Below are 14310 nucleotides of genomic sequence, written 5' to 3'. Positions count from 1 at the left end.
CCAGGGATGGGGCATCCACAGCCTCCTTGGGCAACCTGTTCCAGTGTGTCACCACCCTCTGTGTGAAAAACTTCCTCCTAATATCTAACCTAAACCTCCCCTGTCTCAGTTTAAGACCATTCCCCCTTGTCCTATCACTATCCACCGTCATAAACAGCCGTTCCCCCTCCTGTTAATACACTCCCTTCAAGTACTGGAAGGCCACAATGAGGTCTCCCTGGAGCCTTCTCTTCTCCAAGCTAAACAAGCCTAGTTCCCTCAATCTTTATTCATAGGAGAGGTGCTCCAGCCCTCTGATACTCTTAGTTAATAATTGAGTAGTTGGATGCTGTTTCCCAGATGGGCATCTTGTGAATGAGTCTCTAAAAGGCCATCTTTTTAGAATTATTGTATCACAGAATTGTGGCTTACAATGTCTTAAATCCCTTTATTTCCTAAATATACAAGAAGCACTTTCTGTCTTTGATAAAGGTGTTTTCTAGTGTCTATATTGGTGTTACTAAAAAATCCCAAAACGCATTACCATTTAAATGGCCTTAAATGAGGCAGTTATATCATGACTGAAGAACAACAAAACCAAAACAAAGTACCTCTAAGACATAACTCAAACATAAATAATTCACAGATACTTCAAGGACCTAGTTAGATTTGGCATCTTTTAATTGGAAGCTTAACACTGAACTGTGCCAAGGCTACAATTGACTTGGACTGTTACTAATGAATTTTTTAAATACATTTTTATTCAAGTTGTCACTATCCAATTGCTGGAAGTAAGGGAGTGCTGGGGAATCATACAAGCAGTTGCAGCAATGCCTGGGATTAATTGCCTCTTGGCTTGGCTTTTCCAATTGGTCGGTTTTCAGCAACTTCAACATTTTTTTTTTCCCCCCACAGAATCAGAGTCAGAAAATAGGAAAGCAATCAAGTAGTTTTGCTTTTGAAGAGCCTCATCTGTTCGTTTTCAACAACTGCTGAGACAGTGATCTTCTTGTTCAACAGCAGAAAGAACTGAGTTCCTAGCTTAGCTGAACTTTGTAACATGAGTGAGTTGTTTCTGCCAACCCACTCCACAATATTAATCAATTTTTTTGCTACATCAGGTTTTGGGAGTAGAATGCACAACTGTTTATGGCAGCGGTCTATGGTGGTCTACGTCCCACCTACCAACTCCTGTACTTATCAGCCATGATTCAGACCTCCCAAAGCAATGAGATTGCAAGCAAGCACTAACTTTTTTTCTTTGCCATCTGTTTTATGAGTTGCCAGGTGACACTCTTGACAGATTTTTTTTAGCTTTTCTTTGTAATCACAAATTTGCACTATTGGAAAATATGAAAGCTGAGAATCTCAGTTAGTTTTACCATTACAGGATTGGGAGTTTTGAGAAACTGTAAACATCAGGAAATTTGGATAAATTGATGGGAGCTGACAGGACTGTCATGGGAGCTCTCTATGTGTCTGCTGGAGGATGCACATAGCCCTCCAGTGACATCAGGAGATCAGGACCTGCTGGCCCAAGGACCCTCTCAGACAAGAGAAGAGCAAAGTTACTGTAAATGGCCTTTTTGAAGTCTGGGTTTACTCTTCCCCATGAGGACAAGACGTTATTGTGGTAAGACACCACATAGGAGTGAGTGACAAGTAAATGACAGTAAGGAAACACAGAGTAACAGCATGGCCCCTTTGGAGGATTATGCAGGATTGCAGCCACTGCTTGCCCATGTCCTTTGTATTGCCATCTGTATTTGGTGGGGAGCTGCAGAAACTGCCCTTTCCTCAGCTCTACTCAGTCCCTGACAAAAATTGATTATTTGGCCCCTATGTAGCAGTACTGTAGAGAGAGATGGTGATTACCTGTTTTTGTGATGTACCATGAGAACTCTTACTCTTGGTGTAGGGAAGGTCACGGTCCAACCTAATCTATCTCTTGTGACAGTGGTGCAGTGTTAATCTGTTCTTGAAAAGAAAATAAAGTAATAACTTGAATTTACTGTCTGGTTGTTCGTGCAGGGATTTACTTGCTCTTCATCAACAACTGTGCAATGTAAGAAAAGCAGTGTTTACAAGACAGAGCTCCTTACTGCATTCAGAGTCGCTTTCCAACTGTTTGTCAAAGTGACTGCAGCCTGCAGAAGGACATGGGAGCAAATCCTAAAATTATCAATAGTGGTTTGCAGTTGTATATTTTGACCCCCCAAGATTCTGTAACTGTCTCCAGTAAGTAATCCAGCACAGAGGGGTTCTGGTAACCCTGGGGAATTTTTCTGCAGTGGCTAAATAGAAGAATGATCGGAGAAAATGTCAAGAGAGAAATTACTCTTGTATTTTACAGAAATAAAGTGAAACAGAATTATCTCTCTAATTTTCTACCTGTTTGCATCACATTTTACACTGATTTTTACCATCACGATTAAAGTAAATCGAGAATATATTTCTCTGTTTTAAAACCTGATTATTTTATCCTAAGGAAGATTTGTACATCATCTGAATGACGCACATTTTGGAAGCTGCTTCTGTTCTGCTGAAAAGTCATTAGGCTAAGGATGAGGAATAGCATATATTAGAAACTCAGCAGTGTAATTATGTGCAAGGACTCTATTACAGTATTTGTTGATAAACTGCAGTCTAGATCTAGTCCTTGAAGATCCACACAGTATTACTGTGTTGAGCTACTTATCCTGACTTTTGCTGAAACCCTTTTCTGCACTGTTACGCTGTGTGGTGTGCTCCCACCCTGTGGGAAATCTAAAGGCAGTGGTCAAAAGAGCACGTCTGTGATAAAACCATTTCCTTTGAGTTTGTATTACAGTCTTACTTCCTTTTTCTGGATGTGAACAAGTGAAAGGTGTCAGCTTTGCATGCAGCACTCAAATATATTCCTTTCAATCAACCAAGCTAAGACGTGGTGAAATCTATTAAAAGAACAAACAAAAAACTCAACCAAGTGTCTGGTAGCTTAGGCATTTTGGTTATGATGTGCACATGCTCTTTGATCCATCCAGCCATGTGGAGGCCACGAGCTCTCTTCTGGAAGTGGGGGAAGCTGAGAAGTGAATATTTAGAGTAAGATGTGTTGACTCTATAGAAAACTTGATTTCCCCACCTCCAGTGACACTTTCACTTTGTATCAGCTCTCTTGCTTATACACGTGTGTGTGCTGCTCCTGCTACTCTCCATCAGCAGTCTGCGTGCTTACCACCAGCTGCGGCATGGCTCTGGTGGAAGTGGGTAGGCTGGAAGGAAGGTTGCCAGGGGCAGGACGCACAAACCACATGCAGCATGCAAAGAGGGCTTGAGAGGAAGAGGTGATCATCAAGCTCTCCTGCTTCTGTTCCACCTGAGGTTTCTGATAAGATGTGCAAGACTTAGATGGCTAGGGCAATGACGGCTTTAACACTGTGGAGCAACTGAGAAGATTTGGACCTATGCTGAGATTTGCAGTAGGTATCATATTTAGTGTATGCTTTGAGGAATTTCTAAATGGTCAGTGGTATGTATTTCTCCCTGAACCCAATATGAATCCTACAGCATGGAGAACATAATCTGATTTCAGAAGACTAAAAAAATTTCAAAGTAAAAACGGGAGAATCTGGCAGAACAGCGGGAGTCCTGTCAGGCTGAAGAAAGCCAGTTTTTTCTCAAAAACTGAGTACCTTGAGAAAAAACAGGAACCAAACCTGCTACAGGTAACTTTGTTTTTGATGTTATAACTCACTTGTTTTTTTTTTAAACGTGGCTGGCAAAATTACCTCTGTTCTCAAATCTCAGTAGAACTTAGTCACTGGCTACCAAGGCTGATAAGACCTGACTTTTTCTGGGTATTTAAAGTATTGAAGATCCCCAAATTGTTCTTTTTTGGATTTTTTTTTTCTTTTTTTTTGTCCAACTGTCTTGAATGAATTAGTATTCTCCATTCCCATATGCATTGGTTATAAGACAGGTCTTTGACTTTTGTGAGTTTTAGTTAGCAAAAATCGATTTCTCTGGGTTTTATCGAAAATTAAGTACAGCTGATGATATTTGTGTAACTGTTGTTGTTTTAATGGGACGATAATTAGTTATTTCTCTTTTTTGTATTTGATTTGCTCTTGTCAAGGGCAAGCACCATCCCCAAAGCTGCTTATTTTGCTAGAGTGGTAAATGCTAGATAGATATGATCTTCATCCAACAAAGACCTTGGGAAGAGCTGTGATAACTATGTGCAGGTGAAGGAATGTGCTTCTCTCTGTCCCCATACCTGATTTCAGGAATCCTGATAATTGGTTGGTTGATGAGAACAGACATTTTAGCAATTTAGATTTCACTTATGACTAGAATAATTTATGTTGAAGTTTCCTGTGGTGATCTGAGCCAGATGGGCTCTACATGCCTCAGAGCATTCTTTCATAGGTGACATTGGGCTGCTCAGGTGTCAGGTCTGCTTCTTGCACTGGCAGATTATAAGCACATGGCAGAAAAGTAGCTGGAGGCTGTGAGTGAGCCCATGCATTTGTCAGCTCAAAGAGTCTGAAAGAAAGTTTAGCTCTTGGTCACCCTGCAGCAGCTATTTGTCTTTTTCTGAAGAGTGGATCAGATAGGGTTGTTTGAGGTAGGCTTGCAGCTCTCCAGAACTTTACGTGTGTATTTGCATTTTCTTTGGCAGTTCAGATAAAGGGAACTCCTTTGTGTGGGAGCTTTAACATATGGTTGGGAGTCCTACGAGCAGTATTTGCAAAAGGCTGCTTTGCTGACTTCAGATAAGTCTCCAGCCTTCAGTGAAAATGTATCAATTTGTTTCTTCCTGTATTTCCTAATCCATGTGAGGAAATTTTTACAAGATGAGCCCAAGTCACAGACTCAAAGAATTGCAGCTGAATTTTGTCGTTGGCTCATCACATGCCTATTGGTAAGCCATCTGCAAAGAAGATAATTGACTGCAATTTGAGATATTTTATCAGAAGGCCTCAATTTCCATTGCCAAGAAAATGAGACTAATGCATATGACACAGGACTATTGTGTAGAATGACTCTCTGTATCTAACTACTGAAGAGCTCTTTGCAGGTGTAAGGTGCTTGTTAATGGCTAGTGAGCATTATTTAATTGTACTTTCCACCATTACAACTCCACTGGCCCAAACTAAACCAAATCAAGCTTTATTATAACCTCTACATAGGGAATATTGTTTCCAGCTATAACTGTACTTGAGATGCCATTTGCTCCCATTTGATCCACATGTGAGCTCTTGAGAGTGACTCAAGTTCAACCTCATCTGATTTAGCTGAGGAAATAGCTCAAATATTCCTAGACTTCTTCCCAAACCTTTGATCAGTTGCACTTTAAGTCCTGTTTTGTTTGATGGAGCGACTGTCCCATTTCATGCAGTTGAGGGATGAGGGTCTTATAGGCATAGGTTAAAAAAAATCAGTGTCACACTCAGCAGGAAGCTTTTTCAACCAGTAGGGAACAGACACGATAGATTAATTTGTTGACTATTGCTCACCTATTGCAGGTATTGCAATGCTGCAGGCTGCAGAGAGCCTTTTTCTGAAGAAGGAACTAGCTTTGTCAGTTTAGGTGTACCCCAAAATGGCACACACTTCATCTCTGCTTGTATCAAGGCATGACAAACTAGGATAACGCAGTGCTTCCTTTCTTCTCAGTTTCAGTAGTTGGAGTCAAGTTCATTACTCATTTGCTCAGCACAAGTGTCAGAGCAGGCTGTGTGAAGTAGCACAAAAATACCAATCATTATCTGTAATTTCACTGTGATGTTTATGACTGTGTTTCTCAAAAGCAATTTCCTTTATGAGGCAATTTCATGCCTTACTACGTGCTAATGCATCTTGCTGCTACCTTCAAACGCACAATTTTAGACAACATTTCCACAAAATTCTTTTCAGTTGCTAAATTTAAAAGTTCTCAATATACTCCTGTGTGAATGTTATAGGCTTTGGAAACTACAGATCCACTGTGTTTACTTCTTATTTCATTCTCGGTAAATATTCAGTTACTTAGAGTGACATAGGATTGATTCAGTCTGGTGAGCTAGTAACCGGTGAGGCCAGTTACTAGTTCAGCAAAAGTTCACTTTTTGAGAGGTCACAGAGGAAACACATTATCTGAGAAACAGTTTTCAACAGTTTCCCATTGTCTTCTCCTTGCATGTACTTAAGCACTGCCTCAGCATTGGTTGTGCTGTGCTGAAATACTCTCCCTCTGCAGCGTGATTAGTGCTTTGGGTTTATGGTGTGTTCTCATTCGTGCCCTTCCAGGTGAGCTTCTAAAGCAGGGGGGAGAAGCCCTGAGCATTCTGAAACCAGTTTTACCAGCTGTGCCCACTGGGCTTTGCACAGAGCCTTGGTTTCCATTATCCTCCAGTCAGCTGCCCAAGCAGCTCAGCTCTGGGCCCAGGTTTCCTGGAGGTGAGTTGTCGTAATTTCTGTCACTCTTTTCGTCACTTTTCTTCAGTTCAGCCTGGGCTTAAGCTAGCTGGATGTTTCTACCGTGGGATGTGGCACAATAAGGGCCCAAACTCAGCTCTCGTGCTGGAGGCTGCTCTTGGCAGTCCTGGTGGGTGCCCAGGGTGCCCTGCATGGTTGCACCACAGAAAGTAGTGTGCCTGCCGTGATACTGGAATCAATCAGACGTGCCCAGAGCAAAATGTGTAATTTATTCAGCAGTGTGAAGTTTGCATGAATGTGGAGACAGGAGTGGTACATGTGTGTCAGACAATGCGAGAGAGAAAGGAAAAGCAAAACTTCAAAACTGGTTAGCTCAGCCCAGAGCTGAGGAGCTGAGGGAAGATCTCATGGCAGCTGCAACTCCTCACAGGGAGCAGAGGGGCTGCGCTGAGCTTTGCTCTCTGAACCTGACTGCTTATATTGTCTTTCGTCCTGCCTGCTGCACTTGTTATTCAAACCAAAACCTCTCTGTCCACAGTTGAAAATAAACCCATATAAGTCCCTTCCCCCCTTACTTAAACACTGCTTTAAAATATGCCTACCCCTTTTCTGGCTGAAAAGATGCTGTGCTAGTGTCCTGCCAGTGGACCTGCAGTGCTGTTTGGCTTTGCCAGACAGGAGCTGCATTATGTCACCCTGATTAACAATCGGACTGCTCTATCAATAAGCTGCTGCTTATCATGATGTCAGTCTGCACAATGCCGTTGATTTGGAAGACTTTTTAGAAAAAGAATTATAACCTCTTTCCTCTTGATCACTTTATTAAATCCAGATTGATCTTTCATCCAAAACGTCAAGGAATCTGCCAGCAGCTTAGCTATTAATGAAAATAATGACCTGCTGTAAAACAAACAGCTGTGAATTAGAAGTGCAGGTCATGTCTGCATTGGCTGACAAGGTCAAGGGAACTTTACTTCAGCTGTTATTAATTCTCATATTTGACAACTACATAGATACCAGAGAGCGTAGGTCCCTGTTAATTGCAATTGAACTTGTGCTCCTATCTGAGTGCCACCGAGACCTCAGCTTGCAAACAGGGGTAGCTTATGGGAAGGCTGTGTTAGTGACCCTGGCCCCGAGTATTTCACTCAGCTCCGTTTCAGAGATTCCTGCCACTGTGGAAGGGATTGCTTGGGAAATAATACAGTTGTCATGCATTTTCCTAAAATGTATCTGGATGCACTGGAAGGGACCCAGACTGACACCTCAGTCTCACCCACTCGAGTGAGAGGGCATTTCCCTTGCCAGATGCTGAGCTAGCTCTGCCAGGAGGGAGGATGGCATCCGAAAGGGGCAGATGGTTGGAGCAGAGAATTCTTCTAAGCTGAGCTATCACTACTAATGAGCCAAAGCCTTAATGCCTAATGAATTAAACACATACTTTGTGATGGCTTTGTATTTGTGAATCTCTACAAATCCAGCCCTTAAATTCCAAAGACATTTTGATGACAGGATTGAAACTCCTAACTCTCTTAGGCTCATGCAATGTTGTATCTAAAAGGCCGTAATTCCATATAATTCCAATACACAGCTCTGACACAATCTCTCAAAAATGTTCTTGATCAGAAGGAGAGCATGCTCCAAGTGCATGGGTTGCCAATGATTCACAGCTATAATTAAATTATTTTGAAGGTTAAATGCTTAATATTTTTGAACAAACATGGAAGTGAAACTGTGCTAAAGGTTAATGTTCAACTTTTCTCTCATAGGAATGAAGGCCATGTTGATAAGATTTTATCTGCCTAAATAACAAGAAACATCCCTATTATAGTACTAGAGAACGCGGGTGAAAGCACAGGTCCTTGCAGCAAGGAATTTCTTTAATTTTTTTTTTGCGTAATCTGAGCTTGCTTCTTTGTTGAATTGGTAGTGCATATACACATACAATACATATATTTTGTATCCTGCTGCATAGAGCGTCACACCCAAGTGGGATTATCCACTATATGGTATTTAAGTGGTGTTTGTGTTTCATTTGTCAGCTAATAATTGTTCTTATGCACATACACATGACAAAAGACATGCCAAAAGGAATATCTGCATTTGGACCAGAATGATTATCTAATATGAAAGACAGAGATATCAGCATCATTTGTATTCTGTATATGTGCATATGTTAACTAATTTTGTTTTCAGAATAGATACATCACAGCTCTCTGCCTCTGAAATAATTACAAGCCTCAGCTATAGCTGAGGTGTTAGTCACAGTGATTTAGCTCTGCTGGTAATGTAGTGAATATACAGAATATTAACACGGTGTGGGGCAGCTATAGCTGAAGTTGAAGTAAAGTCTCATCTGTGCTGAGAGTCCGTCCTTCCAAATAGCAGCACTCATCTGTCTGTAAGTACTGGCACCTATCTACTCATGTAAAATCAGGAAGCCCTGTAACAATTGGATCCTTATTTTCAGTGAAAACCACTTTTTAAAGTGGCCTTCTAAAGCAAGCCAACTATATTCTCCAGTTTTCAAGCTCTTCTATTCCAGCTATCATGCCCATCCTCGCATGCCATGGTGCTTTTGCTCTCTCAACACATTTCAGTTTTGTGCTTACTGATAAGACCAAAATGTGCCACAAGCATTTTACTTTATAACTCCGACTGTGCACTTCTACTGATATTTTGGTTTCTTCAGCTTTTCACAAAATAGCTAGCACTCACAGCTTCTTTTATTTTTCCTGTGACATTTGCAGATAGCAAGCATATCTGGAAATGACAGCACTGGTAGTGAAGATAGGAATTCAGATAAGCTTAAGGACTGCATTCAGAAACCTTTTGTGATTGACTTATTTGTAGCTATTCTTCCCTCAGCAAGCTCTATAGTCACCACTACAGAATGGGACTACCTATTTTTAAGAGAAAGGAAAAAGAAAAAAAAAAATCACTGAAGATAAGAAAGTTCCGCATTTTCAGAGGCTGCTTACACTTCTGTATGGCACCCCACACCATGCAACTGTGTGTTTTCTTAAAAAGAGACGGAGTGCTGCTCCTCCTCTTAGACAAAGCAGCAGAGGAAGGCACAGCAGCAGCTGTGCACTTGGTGTTCTGAGCTGTGGTTTGAAGTTACCCAACCCTCCAGTTCCTCATTGAGCAAAACAGCAGCTAGCTTCAGCTTTAGGGTTTCTGCCACCCTGTTGGTGTGCCTTGCTGTTGGCAGGGTGCTGCAGTGTGTCCTTGACTGCCAGTGGGAGCTACCTAAATATGGAGATACTATCTGATCACTATGAATAGAAAGAGAGGCTTTTTTTTTTTTTTTTTTTTAATTAATTTTTTTCTCTAGTAAAAGAGAAGTTTTATTTTTACCCTTTTTTCCACTTAACTTTTCAAAGATTGTTCACATTTGGGTAAGGAGCAATTTACTGAATTTGACAGTAGATGTTCAATTGTAGCCCATAGCCGGAGAGTTGTTGATGTTGCATCTTCAGTGAGTTAGATGGGAACAGCAGCTTTTATTGGAGAAGAGTGTCAGGGCAGCGTGTTTCCCTGTGTTATTTTTTGTAATTAAGGAAGAGAAGAATACCTGTAGGTGGCAATAGCACAGTAGCTGTAGCCATGTGCCTTTTCTTTTATTTAGTAGTTTACCATCAAATGTATTTTCTGCAGTTTCAATTCAGTGAGTACTATTACTGATACTGAGAACCGGGGTGATGTGGTCCCTTACCCTGGATTCCAGAATGTGAAGTGCCAGGTTCTCCATGCTCCCAGCGCTGCTGAACTTAGGCAGATTCATGGATGGCCTTAGAAATTGCAACATTCCCCTGTTATATATATATATACACATATAAAATAATGTAGTCTGAAATGAAAGCATTCTCTCAGTAAACTGAGTTATGCATACCTGAATTAAAAAAAAAATGAAGTTGGTAGGCCCACGTCCCAGCCTGTGGGTACTCTTCCAAGATGAACATGTGGTGCAGGTGAGTACTGATGGTATGTGGGGAGCAGAACCACACCTGTACAGTTTTATGAGGTGGCCAAGGGCAAAGTTGCGATGGGAGCACAAGCAGCAATGTTGCCAAGGGCCAGCAGTGAGTGGAGTGGTGGTTTCACATGGGCTGTTCAATGCCTTTTGGAATACACTCCTTGAACAGCAACACATCTAAAGTGTCAGAAGTTCACTTGATCACTAATTCACTTAATCATTGCACGATTATGCCTTGAATGTATCTCTGTAGTGGTTAAAGGCCAACAGTACAGAAGTACTGCAAACAATTGCACAGATGCAAAGTAAAGCAGAGTTCTTAGTTTGCAGCTTGTATCAGTATTTCTTCTGCATTGTTATCAGTACTTGATAGGTTATTTAAATACCTACTAAAATTTGGCACATATTGTGCATTAAATGAGGCAACATTATCTGAACAGAAAAATCAAAGCTCTCTTTATGGTCCAGTGTCTATGGTGGCATTTTCCTTAAATTCCACAAGGTGAGGAAGCAACATACAGCTTGGAGTTCTGGCTGTCCCTAGAAGAACCATTTATCCAGATTATTATTTTCTGGGGGAGTCTGATGTATGCATTCCAAGTGCTTTGCTGGCTGACAGTAGTTCAGAATAAAGATTTTTTTTCCGCAGAAATGTAATCATTACCTTTAGCTATAAAAGCCCATTGCTCAGGGAAACCTGTCAATGCTTACATCCCTGTAATTGCACTATCATTTTAACTGGCATTTTAATTAAGGCTCTTCAGCTAATCAGCTCAAAACCTGGGACTATTTGTTGCACACCCAAATTAACAGACTTAAAATGAACAAGGTGAAGTAGGCTCGGTGTAAAGCGTTGGAGAGTTATCTGAAATTATTTGAAGTTATTTGAAAGACATTTAAGTGCCAAAGTGAAATTGAAGCCCCCATGAACGCAGCTGTTGAGGCTCTGGGAACAGCAGGTGGGGCAACGACTTCTGCAGCACTGCTTTGTTGGTGGTGGTAGTTCTCCCTGTAGCCGAAACTCAGAATTCCATATGTGTTGATGTTGTTGCCCACACACTTGTAGAGAAGCCTGTGATGGCAGTTTCACACACAGCTGTGATTTATTGCTGTGATTCACTGTACGTGACTGGACTTGCTGTCCTCTCAGCAGAAGGTTAGTGTGTTGTTCTCATTCAAGTATTTTATAGCTCCTTTCCATTTCCTTTTGCTGTGAAGCTTCAGATAGTTCAGAACTTTAAGGAATCTTTTCTGATATTTCATTGGTGAAATATCAGAAAAGTTATATTTAAGAGTAAGCTTGGAACTGGTATACTTCGATCTTGTTTTTCATTATTGATTCAAAGTTGTTTCAACTATGTAGTAACATATGCCTGCTTTCTTTGCAGCCTTAAAGCTTGCAAAGGAACAACATTACAGCCTCTAAAGGTTAAGAAAAATAAGCAGCCAACACAGATTAGAGTTTTATAACAGTAGTGGGGGCGGAAACAAGGTTAAAAATCTTTCTGTGAACCAGATATCAGACACAGGTTTCCATTGTCAGGACTGGGAACTCAATGAAAGTATGGTGACCTCAGCTGAACTTAATTATCTTGTTGTATAATGATCATACAAAGAAAGGGAGAGGCTCAGAAATACTGCCTTTGCTGTTCTTGTGTAAGTGCTGGGCAGGGAAGCACTGGGTAACAGAGAAGTTAAAGGTTTTATTTCATGTGTATGCTTCAAATCTCTGTGCTTTCTTTCTTAATATGATATTTTAAAAAGGTTGTGAGAAAACTTAAGACTTGACTGCACAGGTTAATTAGTTTCTGAGGAACACAGGGGCCACCCAGTCTGTGGTAATTGTGCTAGGCAATATAGATCAATGGTTTACAGCCAGCAGCAATGTTCTACAAATACTGCAGTTTCTCAGTTTTACAACATGGGCAGATCCCATGTTTATGCTCCTGGATTCGTGGGTAACATCATGCCATTTATGCTTCCTGTGGTGCCATTCCTGGGTTTGTTGCTGCCCTGTGCTGCTGCAGCCTTCAGAGTGGAGGTTGGTGTTGGGCCACAGTTGCATGGGGCTGTGGGGCAGCCAGCTTGCTCGCTCTGGCCTTGCTCCAGTTTAACAGAGGGGTGGAGCATGACCCGTGGTGTGTGATGTCTGTCAGAGGGCATGGCACAGGCCTCTGGGCATCTTCCCATGGCAGAGCTAATCTGACCTTAGCCCCTCAGCACCTTCTCCTGTGTCCCACCTGGCACCTTCTCGAACTGTTTTCGTTATGTGATGGACACCATGCCCTGTAGTAGTGTTCCTAGTGTGTGATGTAGGGAGCCTGCTGATGGTGGTGCCTTCTTCAATGAGAAGTGTGTTTACAGCAACAGCAGAGGAAACAAATATCAATAGAAATGGTTTTATGGTTTACAGTTTCAGTAATGCCTTCAGCTTTCAACTGAGCTGAGACTTCTGTGAGGTAAATGACCCATTGCAGGCTACACAGATGTTTCAGGTTACATAAATATTTTAAGGCATCTTTAAGTGTTTGTGAATGCTCCTGGGGATTGTAAGGTTACTGCAGATTTCTGTTTCTTTTGCTGTGTGTTTTATTTTGACTCTTGGGATGAATGCATGGCAGAGGTAGCAGCTTGTTCAACAGGCTTTCTGTGGAGTGTGGGAAGGCTTTGTCCATGCATTAAGTACCCTCCATCCTGTTCCATCCTGAGCACATCAGACAACAAATGCCACCAGCTCTCCTGGCCTTTGCTATCTCCTCACTTGGCATTCTTCTCTGCTTCCTGGAGGTCTCCAAAGCAAACTTCAACTGCTGGTCCCATTCCCCTGCCCTCACCCCAGGAGCCAGCCATGTGGCAGACATGGTAGGGTAGGACATGCCTGCATGTCTACTCCCCAAGGATGTGGTGAGCAATGGCTGTTGAGGCAGTGAGGGGCCAATATACTACTCTGGTGCCAGGAGGGATGATGAAAAGAGTGCTCATGGCCTTGGCCTGCCGCAGGAAAATATCTGTTCTCAATGAGGCTAGAGGTAAAACACGTGCATTGCATGATGTTAACGCCTTTCGTAGGCTCACAGTTACCAATATACATTTAAAGATAAGACTTGACATATATAAGCAGGTTGTTTACATTGAATTCTTTCACTCCAGGGCAGATTTAAAACTTGGTACCACTACATTACAGTGTGCTGACAGGTGCAGTGGATCGTCTCAGGCAAGCTCTTGCGTGTCTCGCAGCATCACCTACACAGTAGATTGCTGGGTGTTGCTGCCATGCTTAATGCTAGCTATAACTTTCTTGGTGCCCACCTGCTTTTAGCTTCCCTTGAAAAGTGGCTGCTGCCACAAAATAACGCAATTTCTGTTATTATTATAACGTTTAAATGACATAGCATGGTCAAAACAAACCATCTGTGCTGACAAGAATTTTCCACGTGAACACAGTTGAGGCTTCAGCCTTCAGCAGCAGAGCTGAAGTTAACAGCATCTATCTGTCTCCCTTAGAATTTATTTCAAATTCATCTGAGGCATCCATCCACTGTCTCCCATCTTTCAGAGAGGATGACAGAAATGAGATTACTTGGAAACTGTCTGAGGACTGAAATTCATTCTGCGCTGGCACAGAGCATGGAACCCAGTGGGAGAGAGCCGCAGAGGGCTTCTTTTCTTGGAACACTGTCATCTATATACTGCTTGTGTATCTTTATCTGTGCTGTATTAAAGCACAACAGATATAAACTGCTTACATATACATATATGTATGTGTATATATAAATTAAAAATATCCCTCAGGCTGGTATATGGGGGGTCCTGTATGTGTCAAGTCTTTCAAGCAAGCCACAAAATCCAAGGATGCAGAAAGATCAGTTGAATATTAATCAAGGGTTGCAGCAGGGGGGCTTTCAGGCTCCCTGGGCAGCAATGTTAATGCTGGGGCCATGTCTGAAAGT

The 14310-nt window shown here is 41.8% G+C and overlaps 1 protein-coding gene across 3 annotated transcripts in view; it reads left to right on the top strand.

The window, feature by feature from the left end:
* The window catches only part of TMCC3 (transmembrane and coiled-coil domain family 3), a 124782-nt gene that overhangs the window by 54255 nt on the left and 56217 nt on the right, over positions 1-14310 (top strand). The window contains exon 1 of one of the 3 annotated variants that reach the window (XM_090140010.1): positions 3150-3440. The exons of 1 other annotated variant lie outside the window; for it this stretch is intronic. In XM_090140010.1, coding sequence (XP_089996136.1) covers positions 3426-3440 — 15 coding nt within the window. In that variant the 5' untranslated portion in view covers positions 3150-3425. Of the gene's footprint in view, positions 1-3149; positions 3441-6252; positions 6403-14310 lie in introns of those variants that run through there. One more of the 3 variants, XM_090140020.1, reaches the window with a different exon arrangement.

The sequence above is a fragment of the Phasianus colchicus genome, chromosome 1, assembly GCF_987193195.1.
Source record: "Phasianus colchicus chromosome 1, bPhaCol1.hap1.1, whole genome shotgun sequence".
NCBI lineage: Eukaryota > Metazoa > Chordata > Aves > Galliformes > Phasianidae > Phasianus > Phasianus colchicus.
Note: the sequence above shows the minus strand (reverse complement) of the source record. Positions and strands in the feature narration are given on the sequence as shown.